This window comes from Anthonomus grandis, chromosome 7 (genome assembly GCF_022605725.1).
Source record: "Anthonomus grandis grandis chromosome 7, icAntGran1.3, whole genome shotgun sequence".
NCBI classification, from domain to species: Eukaryota; Metazoa; Arthropoda; class Insecta; order Coleoptera; family Curculionidae; genus Anthonomus; species Anthonomus grandis.
The window spans coordinates 32,262,901-32,283,432 of record NC_065552.1 but is presented as its reverse complement, the minus strand read 5'-3'; the positions used below and the strand labels follow the sequence as shown (position 1 = coordinate 32,283,432).

Below are 20,532 nucleotides of genomic sequence, written 5' to 3'. Positions count from 1 at the left end.
TAAGGGGACCATTAACTTACACTGTGTGATTTAAAAAGTACAAAACTAACTTACCTAACGGGAAGGTAATATAATCGCACATGGCCAACAGTTGTCCGAAACAAATTACTTTATCGGCCGGCTCGATCGAGAAGCTCTTCATTTGCTCGATTGCAAATCGCACAGTGTCTTCGTTATGAGAGGCGACCATGATGGCGATCTTCTTCTCTTCGCCCTTGTCTTTGAAGGCCTTGATTCTCCTGAGGCATTCGGTGAGCGTTTTGTGGTACATGTCGGTGGTCGCTTCGAAGTTGGGATTAGTAGGGTCTGGGTAGCCCATGGCTGCGGCTCTAGCTCGTTCCTGCAGAAACATTAGAAGTATTATAGACAACAAAACAATATAAAACTTAATAATAGAATAGTTCACGCTTTGCAGAGTATTCATTCGTCGTTTGGTCAATTTTCAAGACATTGAGTTCGTCAAGTTTCTATTCTAGACAATTCTAATCTAGTCTAATAAAGTTGAAACAATGACAAAAAAATATATATATTCCAGGCATTGTAAATATAAGGAAAACTTCTTAGATTACCTCGGAAAATTAACTCTCAACCTCCCCGAATAAATAAAAAAAATTATTCCGGGAGCTTGAACTACATGGAAAACTTCTTGGAAAAAATTTGAACTTCCTTGGAAAAAATAAAAACTGCCTGGAATAATTTGAAAAATAACGACAGCTCTTCAAAACAATAAAATTATCCTAGGAACTTGAAACACATGGGAAACTACTTAAGCATTTCTTCCAAGAAGTTAAGGGTGAATTTCCAAATTTTTCCGGAAATTTGGATATTGATCCTCGACCTCCTGAAAAATACGTAAAATTCCAGGAGCTTGAAATAGTTACTCCTATTGCGCAATATTTGTAAGCTTGTCAATGAAAACTAGTGAGTAGATTGGAGTGTTCGAGGCAGTTCATTAAAGCAGACTATTTACAAAAATGACCTACTCGAGAAAGTTCAATATCGCTCTCTGGGCATGTCTCCGGGATATACATCGGAGATGCTTTTATTTTCTGGTGACAAACTTTGGACGCATTGAATTCTGAATCGCTGTTTCCATTTGCTGATAACACGTAACAACGCTACTTAGCTTAGCGATAGCGAAGCAAAGCTATAAGTCTTATTTCAGAGTAGTGTTTGTTGAATAGGCTGAAATTGAATGCCTTTAAAACAAAAGTAAAGATTCTATAATTTCCAATTTTCTCGATTTCCGAAGTATTTCAATGCTACAAAATAATCGAAAGCTAATAATTATATCTAATATATCGCGTAATTTTGAATAAGGTTTGATAATATGATGTAATATTATTATAAATTAGTTTGGTAGCGATAGATAAAAAAATCTTGAATGGATGTTTACATAAAATCTTAACGAAAACCGTTAACTGAGTAAAGCATTGTAAAGTTCTACATACACAAATTAAATAATAATACGAATGAGTGGAGACGACCTTGTTGGCACACTTGTTGTCGCTATAATATAATTCTTGGTAAATTAGCACAAAGATATACCTATATATTTTTCATTTCACTACATTCCTTTTTTATTTTAAAGTGTATATATTAGTGACAGACAGTTTGAATTCGAAAACGAGACTCGAGAATCGAAACTGCACTTAATAGATTGAAGAATCGATCGCTAATTGTAATATCTGCGGTATCGAGAGTATTCATTCTGTTCAAAAGTATTTGAATCCAAGGTATTGATTCAATTCTGAAAATCATTCGACCGTTCTAATACTAGGTGCCACTGCTTGTACAATTTAAATATTTCTATTCTAAGATAATTAATATCATTTCGAACAAACCGGGTCGGTATTTAATAATATAGGGTTATTTTTTAAGGGCGGGCCGCTGACAAAATATAATAAAACAAGCTGCGTGTGAGATATTAACGATTTCTTTTTAAATTTGAAAGGCTCCATGTATGCCATTATCTATGCAATATAACATCATTCTAATGTCGCCCGCGGCTTCTCACATTGGCATGGATACGAGTGGTCCAATTTTCAATGACTCTGTCGCATAGATCTAGCAAAAGGTAACCGATAGCTTAAGTCATCTCGGCCTTAAGAGCATCGGTCTACTGTGGTTTATTGTCATAGACCTGAGACTTCAAAAAACTCCACAAGAAATAGTCTAGCGGGGTCAAATCGCACGATATATATTGATCTTATCAATATCTATCGTGGCGTCCGATGGGTGGCACGTAGAGCCGTTCCGCTAGAACCACATGTCATCCACGTCTATATCGTTCAATTTCAGCCAAAAGACTTCAGTTACCAATGTTTTTTAGCTGACCACACCAACGTCGTTTTCGAAATAGTACCGGCCAATGATACGGTTGACCCAAAATCCGCATCAAACTGTAACTTTTGTGAATGCATTAGCACCTGGTGCACCTTGTGTGGATTGGAGTTGTTCTATATATGACAATTCTTTATTTATTTATTTACGGACTTGCCATTTTACAATAAATATAACTAATTACTAAAAACAGTATAGATATACATTGCTATACAAAAAAAATTAAAGTATATATCACAATATATGCCTTAAAGATCATCTAAATCTTGCCTCTGAAGTTCCAAAAAAATCTACAGATTGTTGCATAGAGTTTGCATTATTTAACATTCTTGTAATAGGGTTATTTTTGCCATAATTTGTAGAATGGTAAGGAACATAAAAAACATTAGTATGCCGATTCCTTCTTATAGGTACATTCAGACATACTAGATTTAAAAGATCTGGACAATCAATTACACCATTAATAATCTTGTGAAGTAAACGAATTTCAAGATTTAGTCTCCTCCCTTCCAAAGTATCAATATTAAGTAGCAATCTTAATTCACTATAAGAATAATCATCTCTGATATAACCACACCTGTAACCAATATAACGAAGAAACTTATTCTGCACTCGCTCAATTGCAGTTACATGTGTTACATAACAAGGGTTCCTGATAGGTGAGCAATACTCAAGAACACTTCTAACTAGGTAGCAATATAGTTTCTTTATGATGAAACCTGACCGTATGATGAAACCTAACATTCTATGAGCCCGAGAGATAATACCCGATATATGAATATCAAATGATAATTTGCTGTCCAATACAACACCAAGATCTTTCATTTCATCGGTAACCTTTAAGTTAGTATAGTTGATTGAATAATTGTAAGAAATAGGACTTTTTACTCTTGAAAATGATATTTGATAGCATTTTTTTACGTTAAGGTCCATATGATTTGCTTGACACCAGCCATAAAAATTATCAATGTCTTCCTGAAGAAGCTTAACATCAGTCATTGTTCTAATAGGCCGAAATTCTGCTTGTAAACATTCACCATTCATCAAAAAAGTCAAGCGGATTTAGATCGGGAGACCGTGGTAGCCAAAGGTGGGCACCTCCCCGACCTATCTAATGATTTGGATATGTAATATCTAGATACTGCCGAGTAACTAAACTAAAATGTGCTAGAGCACTGTCAAGTAAAAAGAACATTCATTGTCTAAGCTGGATAGGAACTTCTTCAAGCAGTGCGTTCTTGCATCCAACGACACAATGCCACTCTTTTCGGAAAATCGTCCGACAAACGCTGAAAATGATAAGCGTTTAAAAGATTCCTTTTAAGGATATTCCAAACCGTAAAATGGCTAATGTGTAACGTCTGAGCAATCTTTTTAGTACTCGGATTTCATTGAGCACCTATTCTTCCAGTTGAGGAGTAAATGTTTCGGGATGTCCCTTTTTAGTCGTAGGTTTTTTAAAGCTGTCGGTTTCTCTTAGACGATTATGCAAACAAGTAGACATAGAGTAATAGGGAATAACGCGATTGGGATAACGTTCGGCATAAATACGCATGGCTTCTCGTGTGTTGCCGTTAGCTAGTCAATAAACAAAGTGCATATCGCACATTTCAATATTTGTGTAATTATAAATTTCTATGATTGCAGCGTTTATGAAAACAGTCACCTTAAATGATTTCATTGATGCCAATGTCAACTGATGAAAACAATGCTTAGAAAATGTAAAAACTGGTGGCAAACAAATACTTTTTTTTTTTGAGCAAGAGAAGAATGTGGTAAAAAGATAGACCATGAAGTATGATAAAACTACAGATCAGATAGGCATTATTCGAATGTTTTACAGGAAAAAAAATGCTAAAAATGGAGTTATCAAAGTAATACTTGAGTAAGATAATCAAATTTAGGCGTTATGCCTATCCACAATAATGGTTTTCATTTTTATATGCTCTAAAAGAAATAAAGTTATTTTTTATATTTATTAGTAATTTTTTATCACAAGAAAAACCAGTGACGTACCCTTTTCTTTTAACAAAATGTTCAGTTCAAAGCCCGCATGAATATAAAAATTTAAATCGTGTATAGGAAAAACGCTATGGATGCTTAGAAACTGCGTAAAAATTTTTAGAAAAATATCTAGTTATATTAAATTTACCCAAAAATTAAGTTTTTTTTCTTTTACCTTTACCACCCTGTAGTGAAAAATCTGAAACATTTAGAACATGTGTTCACAGGAACTTTTTTGCTTGATTTCATTCAAGGAACACGCCCTTGAATATTTTGTCGCAATAAATATTAAAAAAAACACACTTTTTATGAATACAAAACATCTGCAATACTAATTTCGAATATGGCATAACCAATAAATTACTACTCACTTGCTCTAAGTAAGCCCCCCTCACGAGCTTCGCACCGAAATAAAAGTTTTGTCGTTTCGCTTGCTCCAAGTCGGTAGTAACCTCACTCAAGGCGTTCCTCAGGTAACACTGGTAGGTATTGAAAACGATGGCCTTATCTTTGTTGTATTTCCTCATGAATTCCAACGTGATTCGAGTAATGGCCGGCTGGAAATACGTTTGTTCCGCGTCTACCATTATGCGCACGTCCATTTCCTGTGCCGCCTGAAAATAATACGTTCGCTTAACATGTCTTATTCATGTTAAATTACGGAACTAAGGTTAGTAGACTAAGTAGGTCATTAAAGCGGACTCGACACATTTTAGGCCGATTTTGGGGCGCTTTTTTAGGAATTTATTGTAAAAACGCAAAATGACGAGATGAAAAGGGCACATCAAAATACACATTTTATTAGTGTAATAATAATCATGTGAAAAATTCAGGGTGAAACGGTATGCAGGATAGATTATTGATTACTCCTCTCTAAATAAATGGATAACTTCATTTTGTGCTCTTGTCCTATCTCCGTAGTGAATCATCATTACAGCATTTTTCAAATGGCGAACAACAAACTTTGAAACGACTGACAGTTTCGTCACACAAATATGAATCAAATATTATACTACTCTCCTTGTTTTTCTAATTGATTTGTTATCACAATGTCAAGGTCAGGTATTTTCATACCTGACATTCCAAGCATTTATTAAAGAAAGACTAACGAATTGAATTCATTTTTCGAATTAGATAATGTTTGTTAAATACCTTTTGAAAGACAAGGAGTAAAAAATTTGACACGCATGTGTAACTTGTTAAACGTCTCAAATGTGACGTCTGTATAAATTTTTTTTAATATTAAAATAAAGGAAATTTAAAAAACTAATCGACGTGTCTGAGTACCTTTGATTTAGTGAATTTATGCCAAGTTAGAGACTCGCACTGTATATACATAGGTACATAACCGAAAATTTAATAAACCTTTTTAGTCTTGGAAAAACTATTATATCGATTTGTCATATCATCTGACAAAAAATGACAAAAAATAGACCTTATAATAATAAGTCAATACAGGTGGAGTATATAAGATTAAATCGATGGTAAGTTTGATGAAAATATGCACCCGTTGATATAAGGAAAGTGTTTCTTGGATTTTAATAGGCGACACACGTGTTAAACTTACTTTTACAATGGTGTTTATCCTTCTAATCATATTTCTAAACATCTCCTCTTCTTTTGTAGAGAGTTGGGTGATTAGCCTATCCATACGTCCAGTTTTTAAGTTTGGAACTCGGAAGGTGTTACTCAATTCTTGGTTTTCGTCGATAATGCCGGACCAAGGGAACAAATGGAGAATACTGAAAGAAAAATAGTAAAGTATGATTAGATGAGATATACTAATTATGTAGATTCGAGTATTTCTAGGTCAATAAATTATAGTGTCTAAAAAGTTTTTGGCAAGTCATACCATTAAGGCGGGAGACAAGTTGTAAAGTTTTTAGAACTTTCAATTGTAATCGTGCCATACATGTCATAATGCATCTACCCGAGCAATTGAAAATGTCCAACAACTATTTTCCAATGGTTAAAATTATTTCAAGAAAAGGCAACATTAACCGGTCTCCTGAAAGCCCCGACCCATCGGCTCTGGATTTTTTCTTATAAGCTTACCAAGTAAGATCCACGAAAATTATTCAGCTAATGAAATAAATTAAAGCGCCGCAAATTATTTACTTAAGGAGAAAGGTTGGATTGAAAAGTGACATTTTCGCCCAATATTTTACCCTATAAACCGCATAACTAGCGTTAAACTAATTATCTTCCTCCAAGGCGTTTGGCAGAGATTTATAAAGGTAATGGTGTTGGCGTATATGTGAAAATTATTTCTTTATTATATTACATCTAAACGGCAAACAAGCAGCAATGCAATCAGTATATTATAAGTAAACGGTGAACAAATAGCATTTGCGCATATTAAAAGTTATACGTTTTATAATAAAACGAATGACATTCATTAGTTTACGAAACTCAGATACTATTATGAATCAGTAATAACTGCTAAATTGCCTAAAATATTCCCTAAGAAGTTTTTTTACAATTTTTATCAATAGAAATGTATGCAGAAAGGTGTCCTCACTACCTCAAGATCTCGAATGTTAAGCGATAAGCGCCTTTGAATATTTTCCTAATTTTTTTGAAGATTTGGTACTTTGCCTTGGATTGTGCGTGGATTTTACAGTTAAACTCCATCCAGGTGCAGCCAATGATTTTCTGACTACATCCTTACAGGTGTAAAATTCACCCCACCCTACCGACATCTTTTCACTCATTTTCAAGGAAGACACTTGAATTCTTCTCTATTGGATTCCTCAATGGTCCTCCTTCTATTGATAGTAACTAGTAGTCTACTACTGTACACGACTGACCTTTTGGGTGTCGAAATACCTATGTAGTAATATGCAACGGAAAATCATAGGTAAAGCCTTAAGTTAAATAGAGAACGACAATGCTTCACCGCTGCCCCACTTGCAACTCTCTCTATATACAATTTGCATTTGCATCTAATTAATAAAAGGGGAGTACCGCAAAGGCTATCGTTCTCTTTTTAACCGCACCCAAGAACTGAGTTGTGCAGACCTGTATAAAGTTATGGATGAATAGCAGCAAAAAATTAGCAACAATATGTTAGTAACATTTTGAATCACGAATTTTTCCGTCGAAGATGTCATTGATAAAGGAAATGTATTTAGTAGCATATTCCTTGGATAACTCTCTAACACCCTCTGATAGGTTGAGATCTGATTACTGCTACGGCCGGAACAATTGATGGTATTCTTGCTAGGTCAGAGAAAACCCTTTCTCTTTCTTCATATTTTATATCTTTTCATAACATGTTCTAAATTGTCCTCTTTTTAAAACATAACCTAATCCTTCGGCAAATGAAGTTTCAGAACTGCGTATTTTCTCTCACTAAAATTAATTTAAAAGCTGAATTATTGTCACATTCTTTTTAGTCCTCTCTGAGCTTTAAATTTAGTTTTTTTTATTATTTTCATGTATCCGTAGCTACTATCTGTTTATTAACAATTTTAAGTTATATTATTGAACTTATTTGTAGATTATATTAAACATTTTAATGCTCATAACTCTACAAAACATTACTTCTGTTAATATATTTCCTACATATAAGTTGCTGCTTTGTCCTCTTTTCAAATTCAGACTGAAAGATAATTGCTAATTTTACAGAATATCGGATCTAGCCGAATCTCAAATATAAAAAAGTCATTTATCTACATAGCATGTTGATATAAAGTAGCAAGTAACACCAGGTAAATATTGACATTTAAATCGGTAATACCTCTGCTCGTCGGACTTGCGACTAAAACATATAACAAAATAGAATAATCAAGGAAGCTATATTAGAGGACAATTTTTAAATACGCAGATGATACAAAGTAACTGATCCCAGGCTCCAATATTGACAATCTTTTGGAAACTCACCAATAGCATTTAAGTCTATAAAAAATTGGTTCAATCAAAATAAGCTAATTATGAACAGTTATAAAACAAACCTCATAATATTCAAAACAAGACAAAATAAGGAGGGTAAGCCAGACATATTAATTCAGGAAATCAAAATTATATTCTAGAACCTTAAACTTTTTGGGTCTAATGTTCGATGAATATCCTTATATATTTATGAATATCTGATGTTTCTCTTGAAACAGAAAAGTATATACCGAGTGGTGCGTCGCCGAGCGGAACATAGGAAATCCCATGTAAAGGGGGTCAATTATTGGCTTCCTTGTAGATTTTACAAAAAAAATGTAAGATAACTTTTTGAAGAGACCAATCTGGCAAACCCTTGAGCAAAGTTTCAAGAAAATTTAATAAGCGAATTTTGAATTATTCAATTGAATGTAATTGCAAAATTAGCAAATTTTCGGTTCAGGTAAAACTAAACGGGCACCAGTAAAATGAATATTGTCACTGACGTGACGAAAAGTGTCAATAAATCACAGTGTCACAAGTGACAGTCGATATTTGAAAACAAGTATGAATTATTCAATCGACGAAAAATATATTAAATAAAAGTTTAGATAAAAAAGTAATGTTAACGTGTCTTACTTTGAATGTATGGTTGTAAGATTGATAAAACGAAAAAAAAAATTGTATTCGGCTGTACGTCAGATTTGACAAAGCCTTATAACAAAAAAAACCAGCGTGTCAGCCAGCCAGCCAAGCGTCGATATACCCAACATCTGGAAGCCTCTACTCTCAGGACAGTGTAGGATCTAGAGAGACGCGTGTCCTTCCCCCCTCCAACTCTTTTTCACGGATGACTTTCCCTCCCTTCCCTCCCCTTCCACATCGCTGCACACATCTAGTATATAAGCCTATAGAATAGTAGTTTGCTGTCAGTTTACACTTGATAACGGTTGGAGATACTTACCAACCGAAACGTCGTGTTACAATAAATAAATAAGACAATGCAAGTCCGACAAGATGTTTTCACTGTACCATTGTCTACCACCTTCAAAAACAGCCTTATAACAAATTGTTTGCTGGTGGCTGGTGACTGGTTTTACCTGAACCGAAAATTTGGTAGTTTTGCAATTACATTTAATTGAATAATTCAAGATTCGCTTATTAAAATTTGCTTGGGTTTGCCAGATTGGTCTCTTTAAAAAGTTATCTTACATTTTTTCTGTAAAATGTACAGGCAAGCCAATAATTGACCCCCTTAAAATTTACATGGGATTTCCTATGTTCCGCTCGGCAACGCACCACCCGGTATAATAATCCTTTATATCCTGCTCATAGGTTAGCAATGGCTAAAAATAGTCCTTATTATATGTGTATAAAATTGTTTAATAAATTGACAAATATTGGTAATGTTATGGAAACATTGGTAAAAAAAAAACTTAAAAAAAAACTGATATTAAGAATTTTTATAAATTCATTAGAAAATTACAGGAACTTTAGATTATGTTCTCCATATCCAAATAAATAGGTAATAATATTTTTTTATTATTTATCTATTTTAGTTTAACCGTTTTTCAGGAAAGTCTCCAACACTATGTCGATTTAAAAGTAATAAAAGATAAATATACCCGTTGTTTAATCAGTTTAAATGATAATACCATACCACAATAGATCATGGGTAAAGCCGTAAAAATTATTTAATGTCTGCTTGCTATGAACTGCTCGTAAATTTTAAATATGATGGAATATATAGGCTGGTACTACGACAGACAAACTATATTATAATCTTGGAGGATTAAATTCACCAGTATCACAAAGCTAAAAAGTCATTTTAAAGGTGTTATAATTGTAGTTTTTTCAATGCTTCGTGATTTTACATTTGGCGCAAAATATAGTGTTTAGAAGCCAACAAACATATTTCAAAAATACTAGTCAATAAAAAAATATATTTTTAAAAAAGACAGCTTAAATATCTTACCCTTCTTTGTCGTATGTCACTTGGGTCAAGAACTTTCTCAGGGACTCTTTATCCTGAATTTTCTCAAATTTCGATTCTAGCTCTTCCGGTTTCGTATGATGCGTTAAAACGTTGCCTTCGCCGCCCACGATTTCGGCCATGTATTGGCGCGTACGCATGATTACTTCAGATAATTGAAGCTGAAAAGCGAAAGTATAGATTAAGATCACCATAAATGTTTAAAAATTGAGTTTTTTATTAGCAGAATCTATCCGAAAGATCGTCACTAAAAGCATAGATTAGAGTAATAACTATTATTAAGAAAAGAACAAAGATATAAGGAAAACATGTGAGTAAAATGTGGTTTAATTTTAAGTTAATTTTCAAAACCCTAAATCTACATGAGTTCAGCTAAATTTAGAGCATCATCAGGCCTTAAACACCTATAAACTTTTCATAATCAATATTAACAGATTAGATTTGACATGAGACTTAAGTTCCATGAATGGAACACTAAATCCACTTTCATAACAATGGTGGTCTAATTCTGCATCAACTTCTACAAATAATTCATGTAACATACTCTAAAATTATTTCGTAACTCTTTGAAGTCACAACAAATCTAGCTCTTTTGAGGGAAACTAAATTTACTGATATTTACAATACCTTAAGAGTAATCACGCCGAATTAGGTACTTGATGTAAGGGCCCTAGCATTCAATCAACTTCAAAAACCTTCAAGATTACAACCTCAAAAAAAAAGTTTGGAAGACGTTAAAAGATAGAAAGAAGCCAGAGTTTGTACAAACCATAGGGGTCGCTATAGAAACTTGCGGAGAATACTTTGGGGCTATACGATACCGAAGAAACACACAAAATAGAACTCTCAAAATAGAATATTATATGAGGAACAATGGTAATTCCATATCAGAGTCTTTGCAAAATACTACACTGTGTCGTACTACAAATATCAAAGTAAAACAAATCAAACTTCTAATATTCAAATCCAATCCACTCTACAGTGCTTTTATTTCAAAACGAACAACCTGTTTAAAAAAAAACGTCAATTTTGAGATACCTACAAGGGGACGTTTATTTTATATTTGCCAAACTTCTCTCAATTACCTCCTCACTTCCAGCTAACCTGACTTTGATATGTCAAATTGGAACCCACATCGTGTGACGACACATCATTATAAGCAGCATTAAAATGTCTATTCAACAGTGTCAAAAAAAATTAAATCGGTTGATGTATCGGCGAATAGTGAGCTAAAATGTCTGGTAATAATGAATATTTTATCGATATCATACTTTGGTATGTGAAATGGCTGTCCTATAGTGTGATACATCATTTTAAAGGGCATACAATCTACCACCCCAACGGTCTATAAAAAATAAACACTTTAATCAGTTCACAGAATTTATTTCATTAAGCGCTCAAAATGTGCTCCGTTATTTGCGAGACAATAATAAAGTCTTTTGAAATTCCTCACAAACATTGGCAAGTGTTTGTCCGCTATAAACATTCGCAAGTAATTCGATCTTTTAAATCATTAATATTTTATGGTGGGGTTTTCTAAACTTTGCTTCTAAGATACCCCCAAAGAAAAAATTGTAGTGGTGTTAAGTCTGGCGCCCGAGCGGGCCATTCACTTGCACCACCCCTGCTAATCCACATCCCTGGAAACTGTTTATTAAGTTTATTCATGTTCATTACCATACATTTTCACTGGTAAATCGCTCTAAGCTGCATGATTTTTTTTGGCGAAGTAAGATGGAAAATTGTTTGCCATTTAAAATAATCTGTGACGATATGAGCCGTTCAGCGGAAAAGTGGTCTAACTCCCTTAAATTAGAAATTTAGAAAATTGATATTTTGCATCTGGATGAATTAAAAAATCACAGTAACATATTCTTTACTTTTTTGTACATATTTATAATAACCCTGTACTAAAATTTTATATGGTAAACATTTTTGCTGATTGCGCCCATTAATTACATTTTTGCCGCCCAATGTCATTCTTCCAGTAAGTTTTTTTCAAAAACTGTAGTATGTTTACTATGATATCTATTACTGATAAAAGTGTTCAAAAAATATAGAGCTTGAAGAGCAAAACATTACCACTACTTATCTTACATACTAAACTTACAGTAAGGAGAGTAAGAACAAGTTATTACACAAATTAATCTTCATGAGAATCGGATAATGGACCACTGTCAACAGCATTTTCTTTTGTCAGTAAGTCCAGGAAGAACTGATGCTGAATCGGGGGAATCCACTGAACAAGTTCTATCATATCTTTTTTCTTAGCTACAGTAACTGATCTACACACTACGTACCATAACACTAAAAAAACCTGACTAAACAAGAAAAAACGAGTTTAATAGGACCTGGCGCGATATCGGAACAGCGTGGTGCCTTGACTTATACCACTATTCCAGCGAACGAATCCATTATGTTGAGCGGAATAACGTTAGGAAGCTCTTATCTTAGCTAAGTTAAAATTTATTTTGACTTATATCAGTTTTCGACTGAATATATTAGACCAGTAGAAACATAATTAATGGTAAAACTCAAAAATTAAAATATACTGACATATACCACTTTTCCTCTGAGCGGCTCATATAAGACAGCCATTTGGTCTACCAAAGTTTAAGTTGAAAAGTTGGTTTGGTTAGATAGGAGTATGCCCTTTAAAATGATGTATCACGCTTAGGGTAGAAATTTGAAATACAAAAATTTGACGTTGATATAATATCCATTATTCCCAGACATTTTTGGTTACTATTTGCTGGTACTGATTAATTTTTTGGCACTGTTGAATATACATTTTAATGCTATTTACAATGAGGGCTCACACGATAGGAATTCCCATTTGACATATCAAAATAAGGTTAGCTGGAGGTGAGGAGATAATTGACAGAACTTTGTCAACTATAAAATTAAACATCTCCCTGTATATCTAAATTGACGTGTTTTTTTTTTTTGAAGTTATTAAGAGTTATTAATATATATATAAGAATTATTAAAAATTGAGATTTCTACGAAATACATAAAATAAGAATATACAAACTGATAACAATTTATTTTGCATATTCCCTATTTTCTCATATTAATCAAATAATAAAATAAAATAATACTTACCAAAAGTTGTGGTCTGCCCAATGCAGTAAGTTTAATGGCGGTAATGCCGGTGCCATAGGTGGCGCCTGAAACAGAAGAGAAGCAGGATTTATCAGGCAACTGTATTGCCAATTTTAAAACCGAATTTGGACGGCTCTAAATCAAATCAAAATGGTTGTCTTTAACTCCACAAGAAAGCTGTTAGGCTATTTAACCAAGATTAAGAAAATATATTATTTTAGGCAGTTAGTGATCGTATTAGGCAGCGATGTGTAGATGTTTTAATGAAATAAGCCTAGCGTTGAACTATTATTAGTTTTGGGATCATTTTAAAGCAAAAAAGCTTGAGATATATGCGGCGTTTTTTTTTACATAAAAATGTTGATTTGATAGTATAGCGAGATTAACAAATTTAGTTATTATTATACTTGAAACGCTTAATTACCAACATTTCTATTTTAAATATATAAAAAATTCAAGCTAATTTAGCATTAATTATAAATGTAAAAAATCTAGCAGGAATCCTTAACCAGAATAAAGAGATATGGAAATATGTATGCTATTACACTCCTAATACCAAAAGGATAAAAAAAGCATCATTCCTTACTTTAAAATACTTTAAATAAACACCGAAGAACATCTAACAGGGGGGTCGGGAAAATTTGGGTACAGTACAGTTTTAATTTAAAAATTTTCTTTATAATATATTTACACGGGATTTTTCTTGGTTACATCATTTTTTCTAAAGGTTTATTTGAAGGTTATTTCTAACATAAAATAATAATTTTACTATTTCTAATTAAACTTTAAAAAGAAACCTAATTGAATCTTGAGGTCGGGTAACAAAGAACAATTGCATTTTACGTACTTACCAGCTGAAATGATGTTTAAAACGTACTGTACCCTAATATAGCGACATCTACTTTTCAAAAATAGGAAACTTTAATTAATTTTTTAAGGAAAAAATATTTATTCTCCATACTTATCCTTATAATTACCACTTCTTCGGCCTGGTAGTATAATGCCAATTAGTTGCAAAAATGTTGTCCCCTTAATTTAAAGGGATCGACATTTTTCGCAAAAGAATAATTTTGAGTGGTTTTGCTTATAGTAGGTGTGTGACTGACGGGGAACTTGCTTTTTCTACTTTACCTGGGTTGCTCTTCTGGTAGTCTAGATAAAAAATAATTGAGCGATTATAACATCTGACAGGTACGGTTTACATACTGAATATCTAGGGGGAAAATACCAAGTGCTTTGCATTTGGTCTTTTTTTTTTTGTTTAAGTGTGTGATAACTAGAAGTTGCTTGAAGGAGATTTTTGATAAACTTGTTAGAATATAAAAATGGTTTTAAATGGCTATAGATCGAAAATAGATACTATTATTAATATTATTATAAATATTGCAGAAGACTGTAATTACTTCAATTAAGCTGTTGGCATTAAGTTTTCTCCTTCTTATTCACATATTACCTTTATACCTTCTTTTTAATATAAAGGGATATGGAAACACTGGAAGGTTCAAAGTATTTATAAATTACAACTCGATAAACGGCTAAGAAATAAACGTCATTCTAATTTTATTTATGTCTAAAGAAAAAATGGGTTGGTTTGGTTGTACTACAGGTTCTATTGCCAGTGTTAATAGATATTATAGAAAAAAAGCAACAGATTATTTTAACGATATTGACAACACCAGTCTATACTAGAGATGGTCGTATTTGTATGATTCGTACCAATGATACGAATCTCATTTTACTAGCGACTCATACGAATTCTGTAAAAACCTTTTCGTATTCGTATCGCACCGAACAGTCCTAGTTCTACCGATTATGTTTAGGTTGTATTGGTAATCGCAATTCGTATGTATTGTATTCGTACTATTCGCATCATGTTATATAAATACCTTTATACAAATGGACAATATGCCGCATGTGAGGGAATATTGTATATTTCCACGATTTAATTTTAGTACGAATAATACGAATCTTTTGATACGAATCACTAAGTTAGTACGATTCGTACGTATTCGAATATTAATAAAGATTCGAATCGCCCACCCATGGCTCGGTGGTCTTGGAGAAGTCATTCTCTTGGTGACATTCACCAGAGGCGGATGGGAAAATGTAAACGTAGTTGTATATTTAGTGTTTCTTGTACTTTAGTTTGTATTACTTGTAGGTATATACATAGTTTTATATATTTTTACTTAAGAGCATGCTCTTTTATTTTTTGGACCATTTGGCATTATAATAGGAACGATTTCTTTTGACGATTGGCTATGCATTTTCATAAAATTGAATTCATCAAATTCACACTTAAAAGGAGTTGAAAACTCTTGATTAGGTTTAAAAACTTAAATATTATTTTAAAGGGGTAAAAGCATATAAGCTTGAGTTTTAGCACTTGGTGGATTTATTCGCTAAATTCACATTTAATTAAAAAAATAATTGTCAATCTTTTGTGGCATAACATCCAACTGTTTACCATACGATGCATGAATTTACCGAATTTAAGGATGATCTGGCATATCCTGGTGGACCAAAGAGAACTCAAGAGTTGCTGTAAAAGGGTCTTGGCGCCTAAAGATCCCCCTGATATTGAATCTTCTTTTGTTCTTTTAAGAGGTTATGTTTCAAGGGTTTGGCAGTTATGGGAGTTTATTCGTTAAACTTCCTTCTTAATCGGGTTTCATTTATAGTGGATTTATTCGCTAAATTCGCATCAAAACAATCTAAGGGGGTTAAATTAAAAATTCAAGTTCTAAAAGGGTAAATATAGAAATTTAATAAGCAAATTAAGAATCACTGTGAATATATATCCAATGGTCCAAAATTGCGGCAATAACCTATTTATTTATTTCGTATACAATATTGACCACTTACTTTTATCTGTTTTAATTTCTTGTTTCTTATTCGCTTTTAAGTGAATGTTATTAAATTGATTTACTGTATACTGTTTGTTCTTATTATTAGTAATTTAAAATGGAGAATTCGTATTTTTTATTAGCATAGCAAGATAATTAGGAAAAGCATATAAGCCTCGAAGAAGTATTATTAAGCATTAAATATATGACTTTATTAGGCTCAACTGTTTTTTTATCTACGGTTTATCATAAATATTGATACTGTATACTTGTGCACTTAGCCAGTGCACCTTTCGCTTGAAAATTTGACTAAGCATGTACACAATGTATCTTAATTCCTTAAAATATTGACTAATCACGTAGCCAGTGTGCTTTAACCCTGAAAACTTGACCAGAGGGATGGGTTTTAGTAGGTTGGGGCACGGCCAACTCCAACCCCACACTACCCTGGACGTTTGACAGAAATCACCCCTATCCAACGTCCAGAGTGTCTGTTTGCAGATTTCCTAAACCTTTTTACAAAAAAAAAACTTAATAGGCCAAAGAAAGATATAATAAATTAAGTTTTACTCTATTACAGGGAACTTACTATCAAGTAGAAGAAATTGCTGTTGTTAGTTAGGATTGTATAAATTTACCTATTATAATAGTAACCACCTATTATATTAGAAACCGTGTATAAAAGTTTTGTTAGAGTTTAATCATTTAAAAGATTAATTAAAAATTTTGTTCTAATTGTTTTATAATGAATATTGTTTTACTATATGTATTTTTCTTTTGTTTTTATTTTTATACCATACTATGCCTTTAAATGTTTATGTATGCAATTACATTATAAATTTTTATTATTTTCTTTGTAGCTTTTATGTTAAATAAACATACATTATTATTATAATTGTATCTTAACAAGAAGGTAGGAAAAAGGATACCAAGGTTTTGACAAAGACTGGATTTTAATTAATTTACTCCAGGTTGATAAGTATATGTGCAATTTCAACATCAGTCAATTTTTATTAAAAGCAAAAATCTAATAAAAAGTGGTTACAAGTGTTTCTGGTTCTCTATGGATTTTCTTAATATACAGACTGTGAATTCTAAGCTACCCTCTGCAATGTACCCCTTATGTACAATTTTAAAATGAGCGTTTTAATTGGATCGTTTGGAAATTATGTTTGTCACACTTAGTTATCATGTACATAAACGAGAGAGGTTATTTCACAGCGATCGTCAAAGAATCTTGGGACCCAGAGGGCTTTATGTGCCTTAAACAGGGACAAAAGTCCACTTTTTTACATTCTACCGCATGTCGCTCTTCAGCTACATCTTGGATCGTTTGGAAATTATGTTTCTCTCAATTAGTTATCATGTACATAAGCGAGAGAGGATATTTAATAGTGATCGTCAAAGAATCTTGGGACCCAGAGGGGTTTATGTGCCTTAAACAGGGACAAAAGTCCACTTTTTCACATTCTACCGCATGTCACTATTTAGGTACATCTTGGATCGTTTGGAAATTATGTTTTTCTCACTTAGTTATCATGTACATAAACGAGAGAAGTTATTTCATAGCGATCGTCAAAGAATCTTGGGACCCAAAGGGGTTTATGTGCCTTAAACAGGGACAAAACTTCACTTTTTCACATTCTACCGCATGTCACTCTTTAGGTACATCTTGGATCATTTGGAAATTATGTTTCTCTCACTTAGTTATGATGAACATAAACGATAGAGATTAGTTCATAGCGATTGTCAAAGAATCTTGGGACCCAGAGGGGTTTATGTGCCTTAAACAGGGACAAAAGTCCACTTTTTTACATTCTACCGCATGTCCCTCTTCAGCTACATCTTGGATCGTTTGGAAATTATGTTTTTCTCACTTAGTTATCATGTACATAAACGAGAGAGGTTATTTCATAGCGATCGTCAAAGAATCTTGGGACCCAGAGGGGTTTATGTGCCTTAAACAGGGACAAAAGTCAACTTTTTCACATTCTACCGCATGTCGCTCTTCAGCTACATCTTGGATCGTTTGGAAATTATGTTTTTCTCACTTAGTTATGATGAATATAAACGAGAGAGGTTATTTCATAGCGATCGTCAAAGAATCTTGGGACCCAGAGGGGTTTATGTGCCTTAAACAGGGACAAAAGTCCACTTTTTCACATTCTACCGCATGTCACTCTTTTGCTATATCTTGGATCGTTTGAAAATTATGTTTTTCTCACTTAGTTATGATGAACATAAACGATAGAGATTATTTCATAGCGATCGTCAAAGAATCTTGGGACCCAGAGGGGTTTATGTGCCTTAAACACGGACAAAAGTCCACTTTTTCACATTCTACCGCATGTCGCTCTTTAGCTACATCTTGGATCGTTTGGAAATTATGTTTTTCTCACTTAGTTATCATGTACATAAACGAGAGAGGTCACTTCATAGTGATTGTCAAAGCTCATTTAAAAATTGTGAGTAATCTGTGGGATGATTTGATGACATTAACCAAATATCCACTGTCACTTATGTTCCAGTGATTGATAGCGGATCTGAAATATCCAAAATCCTTACAAACTTCTTTTTTAGTATTAGTGGCCTTAAAGCCACAACAATAACAAATTTGAAAAACATCCAGTTGTTGCGAATTTTAATTTGAAGTTTTTTTATAACTTACGAGTATTTATTTACTTTTATTTTATTCATAAGAAAACCCGAAACTGGGCGAGCATTTTTATAAAATGGGTCTTTTCTTTTTTTCTCTTAGTGCCTCCTGTATGAAAGTAGGAGAAAATTAAGGACGCAGCCTTTTACCCAATCAAATGTTGAGAAGGTAAATTACATGGACTCTGTTTTTCTCAACTATTTAAGAACCAACATATGACATATATTAATGGCATTTAAAAACAAAACATCCCAATCTTAAATTAAATCACTGTCATTTCGAAGTTTCGGAGCCAACTAGTCAACTAAAACGTGCTTACACTATTTCGAACTAACCATATTATTTATAAGATAAGATTATGTTATGGAGAGCAACTCCTAAGGTTATATAATGCGATTTTTACCTTTACAAACAATTTTTTAGCCGCGGCCTGTTAAGTAGCCAAAAATCTTGTCTTATTAATCATATGAAATCACTTGCTCCTTGTATAATAAAACAAATTATATTGTTCAGTTAATTTCCTCTAATCTCCCAATGTAACAAATTGCAAAATAATGACTATTTTTAAATGGAATTTTTTTAGCAACGATTGCGATCTCATGATAGATGAAATGGCATAAAGCTAAATGAAAATGCATTGTTTAATTATATTTAATTTAGTTACATAAATGAGCATCTGATGCCGCGGCGTATCTATAAATACTTTTGACCTTCTCAATGTGTTCGCTTGTATTCAAGTCCAAAAATGCTTTTTAACAGTGGCATGCGGTGACATTTCCGAAAGGGAAAGCGTATGACAAAAAATGTTGCTTACCCACAGGGGAAGTTTAGATCAAAATATATTATTTATTACTTACTACATAATACCTTATTACTAAACCTGCAACAAACGATGGGTTCTTTAAACTCAAAAAGAAGATTCGCTTTAAAATTGTTTTTATCTTCCGAGGCGTTTTCATAGAATAGGAGGAGATGAGCTTTACTTATATGTCTATTTTTTATAGCAATATTTTATAAAGGGAAATAGATAGTTTATATCATCCTAGTAATAGAAATCACCTCCTACAGCAACTTATTTAAACCAGAGGTTATAAAAAAGATTGTAGATCGCTGGTTTGACCCATGATATTCAAGGTTCATAAGGAGTTTACATTAATGGGATTTAGGGATCTTGTACTACTTAAACTAACGTCAAATCAGTTAAAAAAGTAAAAATCTTTGGACTAGATAAAATGTAGCATCTAGTCCAAGGGTATTACTTCCTACAATATTCAGTTTTTTAATAAACGACACGAGCTGGGAATACAAAGCTGGGATATCAAAAAAAAATTGTAATTTAAACATATTGAATTAAAAGAATTCATTTGTTGTAGAAAATATTATTACAAATTTCAAAGTATAATCGTCCATACGAGGTCTCTGTGGCTGATATTTTCAATTCTAATTATTTTTTGTTTTAAACTCCATATTTTATTCCAAATATTTTTACACTGCCTTCATTTTTTTCTAATCATCCGTTTATTTTATACAACATGCAATATCATTTGTTTTTATATGAAAAATTAATAAAAAATTAAAATACTATTTTTCTTTATTATTTCAAACGTCTTCAATAACGTCTATGAACGATATACCTTGCGTTATGGAAGTGGGGTTAGGCCATCAATTTGTAATACTCTATGATGGTTACATAACATTTTACATAAACTATT

The 20,532-nt window shown here is 32.7% G+C and overlaps 1 protein-coding gene across 2 annotated transcripts in view; it reads right to left on the bottom strand.

The window, feature by feature from the left end:
- The window catches only part of LOC126738203 (proline dehydrogenase 1, mitochondrial), a 65,494-nt gene that overhangs the window by 2,458 nt on the left and 42,504 nt on the right, over positions 1 to 20,532 (bottom strand). The window contains exons 4-9 of one of the 2 annotated variants that reach the window (XM_050443412.1): positions 14,450 to 14,470; positions 13,319 to 13,383; positions 10,196 to 10,374; positions 5,915 to 6,089; positions 4,719 to 4,961; positions 55 to 340 (exon numbers count right to left, since the gene is read on the bottom strand). In XM_050443412.1, coding sequence (XP_050299369.1) covers positions 55 to 340; positions 4,719 to 4,961; positions 5,915 to 6,089; positions 10,196 to 10,374; positions 13,319 to 13,383; positions 14,450 to 14,470 — 969 coding nt within the window. The remainder of the gene's footprint in view (positions 1 to 54; positions 341 to 4,718; positions 4,962 to 5,914; positions 6,090 to 10,195; positions 10,375 to 13,318; positions 13,384 to 14,449; positions 14,471 to 20,532) is intronic. The other variant, XM_050443413.1, reaches the window with a different exon arrangement.